This window comes from Diadema antillarum, unplaced genomic scaffold, assembly GCF_040938485.1.
Source record: "Diadema antillarum isolate AM-2024a unplaced genomic scaffold, OU_Dant_1.0 seq00000107_RagTag, whole genome shotgun sequence".
Lineage (NCBI taxonomy): Eukaryota > Metazoa > Echinodermata > Echinoidea > Diadematoida > Diadematidae > Diadema > Diadema antillarum.
Genome location: NW_027271193.1, coordinates 81,897 through 87,197, shown reverse-complemented (window position 1 = coordinate 87,197; position 5,301 = coordinate 81,897). Strand labels below are relative to the sequence as shown.

The 5,301-nt window shown below is 37.9% G+C and overlaps 1 protein-coding gene across 1 annotated transcript; it reads left to right on the top strand.

Annotated features, from left to right (window-relative positions):
• Window positions 1–607: 607 nt before the first annotated feature.
• On the top strand, window positions 608–2,882 carry LOC139726978 (uncharacterized). The gene is made up of 2 exons (XM_071637964.1): window positions 608–909; window positions 2,234–2,882. The coding sequence occupies exons 1-2, from the start codon at window positions 608–610 to the stop codon at window positions 2,880–2,882; spliced, it is 951 nt and encodes a 316-aa protein (XP_071494065.1).
• The last annotated feature ends 2,419 nt before the right edge of the window (window positions 2,883–5,301 follow it).

The window sequence follows — 5,301 nt, the reverse complement described above, 5'->3', positions numbered from 1 at the left end:
TAATGCTCGAATTTCCTTGTGTATTTCTACGCTCAATTAACGCTCGAATTCACAGTTGAATTTCAGCGCAAAACTAATGCTCGAATTCCCTGTGTATTTCTGCGCTCAACTAACGCTCAAATTCCCGTTGGTTTTCTGCACTGAACTAAAGCTCCGAGTTCCCTGTGTATTTCTGCCCTCAACTAACGCTAGAATTTACGGTTGAATTTCAGCGCAAAACTAATGCTCGAAATCAAATGATTTCTTTGCGAATGATATGTGCTGAACTTCCATGTAAATTAATGATATCACAAATTGGAATTAGTGATATCACAAAATGTATTTCTTGATATCAAGAATGTGAATTCGTGATATCTCGAATTGAATTCGTGATATCACGAATTTAATTTGTGATATCACTAATTCGATTTCGTGATATCAAAAATTGGTTTTACGTGATAAACCAATGGGTATTTGTGATATCAAAAATTGAATTTGTGATATCAGAAATTCGAATTTTTGATATCACGAAAGGGAATTCGTGATATCAGAAAATCTTTTTAAAAAGTAATATGGCTTGCCATAAAAAGTCATACTAAACCTGACAGAGGAGAAGAATTTGAAGAGGATGTCCAGTCAAGCCAATAAACCCTCGGTCAGCGGGCTCGGGACGCCAACCCCTGGTCGCGCTATCTTGTGGGCTGTGCCTCGATCTCGCTCGTCCATACTGGCCAAATGCCTGGCGGCGATGCCGGAGACTTCGGTGTGGTTTGCCAACTACATGCTCGCCGACTGGGTGAACCGCGTCTACGTGGAGCAGACCGGAGAGGATTTGCCCGCCGAGTATTGCGGGAACGAAGCGGCGTACGCGAAGGCAGCAGAATTGATGGTCAACCTGAAACACTTCAAGGCCTCGCCAGAGAGGATGGGGTATGTTTGTCTATAATTTTCCTCGTTTCCTTTTAAGACTTCTTGCGTCGGGATGTTTTCTTAAACACATCACCAACGGATGAGTGTTGATCATTAACGACGGCGAGTTATCTCTATAAAGGTACATGCTTAAAGTCAAGGGCTAGAGATAAAGGTGTGGGTTTTTTCGCAGCTTTTGTTCTTTATTGCATTCATTGACATTTATGGAATTTTGACAGTCATCTAACAAGATGTCTACTGCTATCTAGAAAATGATACCTGGACATCAACTATGTCATATACACAATTTGCTTGTAATCTATCGATTGTGCTAGACACGTGTGACGGTATTCCTTATGTCACAATATTTGCTCATTCTATTTGACTTTAACTGATATATCAAGAATAATAACCATTGTACATATTTGTCCGTCTAACTTACGGCTCCTTGAAGAAGAGAGATTCGCGGTAACACCATGTGTATGTAATTCTTGAAAAGCACGTTTTTGGCGAAAGAGGACCCTAGAAAGAGAGGAGTGCATGAATGAATGAATGAATGAATGAATGAATGAATGAAAAAGATGAAGGAGGGAGGAGAGGGACAAGGAAAAGTTTGGAAACCACACATATATATTATATTAGCAGATATTATTTTTTCATTAGCTTGTATAGTTTTCAACAAGAAATCTGAAAGTCGATATTTCGAAATCGAATTGATGACTTTAATGAATCATAATCGGAATTATAAGACCTATACTTTACTTATTCCCATGCACACTTCGGCGAATATCAAATACTGAGCTAAGTAAAGTATCTATTGATTGTATCGGACTTGATATTGTTAACGTTATTTTTTAGGTGTGTAAAGACAGCAAATTTATCACTAGTCCAATCTTATTAGATAATGCATCGAGCAACAAGTCTACGAGGAACGTCATGAAAATGATGACGACGTTTTCGATGGCTATTTGAACTTGTTAAACTTGAAGTCGAGTGTTTTCCACCTCATCTCCGAAAATAAGACGCCATACTGAAGATTTCAGTCTGGTTGATGAGAAGCCCGCTGTTATTTTGTGTGTCAATTAAACGTTACCGCATTAGCCTCATTATAATGATATTGATGATCAACTTTCGGTGAGGATGCTAACCACTTTAGAAGTATGAGATGTGGAAACAATGATTTTGTTACATATACATTTTTATGTTCTTTCTAAACAGTATAATAAAAAAGTTCTTTAAAGAATGAGAGCTTCTGTGCTACCTGTAGAAAAATTTATGACATGTATGAATGCTTACCTGACGGTATCATTATTTTTTTGTTGTTGTTGCTGCTGTTGTTCAACAGGTATGGGGATGTTAAGCGACAGATTGAGTCAGACGATAGCAAGTACGTCTTCGTGAAGGATCAGGCACACGGCGTTTTCTCGGAGAGGGCGCGCCAGTTTGTGCCTGCTGGTTTCAACCACGTTTTCCTTATTAGAGATCCTACCAGAGTTTTTTCGTCCATACAAAATGCCATGGTTCGGATCCTCGGGGAGCGGGGTGAAAACACCGACAACCTCAACATCTTCCGAGACGACCCCTGCATCTACGAACATTTGGAACTCTACAAAGCACAACACGATCTCTGGCAGTACGTGCGCAAACAAACCGGTTCCGAACCCCTGATCATCGACTCCCACGACATGGCGACGAACCCGAGACCGATCGTGAAGGAGGTTTGTGACCGCGTCGGCTTTCCCTACCAGGAGTCTCTGTTGTCATGGCAACCGTCTGGGTTGCTGACGACCGGCTGGAAGCTTCCGACACCCCACTACATGTACAGTCATCAGCAGTATTACACGTCCGCGTTGAAGAGCACCTGCTTTGTCTCTCCTGGCGAGGAGGGTGCCGGTCCAATACCACGTGATCAACTTACCGACGACCTCATTGAGTGCGTCGATGTCTCAATGCCATACTATCAGGAAATGTCTAAGCATAAATTTCAAGTGTGACTTCTACAGAGTTGCACCGCTTGCAATGTAACTGGTTGTTGAATGTCTTTTTTTTTGGGGGGGGGGATTTGCAGGTGTATGTGTTCCCTCTTTGATATACGCAATGTATAACTCTCTAATACTTTTTAACCGTATCATTGTTATCATATATTTTGAGTCATATTGTTATTGTTGCCAGAACGACAATGGTTCATCCGCCTACAGCATGTGGCTTATCCGACCCCAAATCTGCATTAGAGAAGAATTTGCTATATAACTGTATAATTGTACATTTTTTCTCTATGTTTCGGTCATTGTTGTACCCGTGCTCCCCATCTTAATCTTTAACTCGATTTTAAGTGGGACCTACGCTCAACAAGCTCGCTTTTAAGTAGGTTCCTTCATGTTTCTTTAGCATTCATTCACAGATTCAAAACTTCATAGATCGACCACTATATGTTTTATATATTTGCAATATTTTATGTATGTCTCCAGCTTGATATCATGTACTTCATTTAATTTTGTTATACAAAGTATTTGATGTATTTTTTCATCGAGAAATATGAAAATAAATCGAAATCGAAATCGAAATCGAAAAATGTCAATGTTTTCGTCAAAAGGGGATGTTCACATCAAAATCAGATATAGAATTGATGATAAACTTGGGCTTCGATGTATTTGCAAGGAAAAGCACTGTCATGGCTTGATGCATCTTTAGTTATGCGTACTATTTAAAGACGAGGTGCTGATTCTATAACCTCACAAATCTCCCAACGGCATGCACACAAAATACATGTACTAGTATTTCAAAACGTCAAGTTTTGATTGATTACCCAGAAACCATAATTCCTCCGAATACAGAATCATACACCACTCAATTTACTTGCATGAAAACGTTCATTTATACCGCATGGAAACTCTTTTTCAAGTCCTCGAACTCAAAAGTCTTGATGATTGTTCATTTCCTACTTTTGCCTGGAAATAATCTCGAATATTCTCCAAGGAAAGTAACTTACTAAACTTGACAGTATGAAATTGAAATATTAAAGACATTTATTTCGATTAATATCTTGGGATTTTGTCTCCCCATGCTAATTCTCAGGGATACATGTCTCTAACATCTCTTTGCACAAAATTTTCTTGCACCATGCCAATGTTGTGCCGTTTAGATATAGACAACATGAATGTGCTATTTTCAGTGTGTGATGCTTGAACGAGCTTCGTAGTGATATAACAATGCGAGCTGTCTCCCTGATATTTGATAAGTGGCCTGGGCCGTTGTGTAAATCCTCAATGCAATTAGTTTGATGCAGTCTTTAAATAGCGCGAGGAATTTGTTATAAGTGTAATATATACACTGTCAATGTTTACCATTATCATAAGATATTCATATTTAGCGCACCGTCATGTTCGCAATGCACCGGATCTTGAAATGTCAAATATCTATTATGAATATGATGATCGATGATGATGGTGAAAGCGGTGACATAGTATTCCATACATAAGAAAACAGATATTCTAGTATACAACTGACAAATGCTGCAACGGTAAAATGTGTGTGAAGTGCGCCTTTTTATGACACGGAGTGGATGATGATTGAAAACACATTCTTATCAGTTTAAGAAACGCTTAGGGGATCTTTACTTTATTACAATAATGTCTTTCATTATTTCGCAAACTCTTTGTTACGCAGTTATACGTTCTTTGTGCTAAATATTATGCATATAATGGTCTATAAGGTTATATAGTTATTTCTAGGTATTGATTTTCAGGTCTTTGAATGTATATTTTGATCATTCCTCGTGGACAGTTGCTCATAATGTCGTAATTCTAGTTTGCGCATTCCGTAACACATCATATTGTCATATTATCTCTATAATAGATTTCTCTTTTCATCATAGTAACTCTTATATAAATACATCTATAAATCCATTAGCTGAGTTATAGTTTTACAAACATATAGAAATTTGTATCAACACAATGCTATACAGTCAAATCAGTTTTAAATAGCAAAGAATTACGGACAATTACGTCAGACTATGAATAAATGAATTGTAACAGTGAAGAAATTAATCTCTCCTAATCAGCACTGCTTTTGCTGTTGTATATTTTACTTTATTGCCAAAGGTACAGACCCTATCTATATCGATCGCGAACGTACGGATTATACTAGGTATTGTCATACGCGGGCATGCGAAATTTGCAGTCTGTCTGGACTATGGTGACCATTCTTTCTGAAATGGCCGACATTTTTATTTTATTTTTTTTGTCGTGATACTAATAACTTGTAACTTCAGATATTATATAAATATATCTATATAATTATTATATATCACTTCGAACGAACTGACCGATTTTCCTCAAACTTCACTAATGTGTTCTTTTGATATAGATTGTTCATATTATTTGAGTGAACTTGTCCTTTAACAGTACTAGGGCT

Coding starts and splice junctions, on each gene's coding strand:
- LOC139726978 (XM_071637964.1), top strand. CDS start 608: ATGTCCAGTCAAGCCAATAAACCCTCGGTCAGCGGGCTCGGGACGCCA. Junction 910..2,233: donor GCCTCGCCAGAGAGGATGGG/GTATGTTTGTCT, acceptor GTTGTTCAACAG/GTATGGGGATGTTAAGCGAC.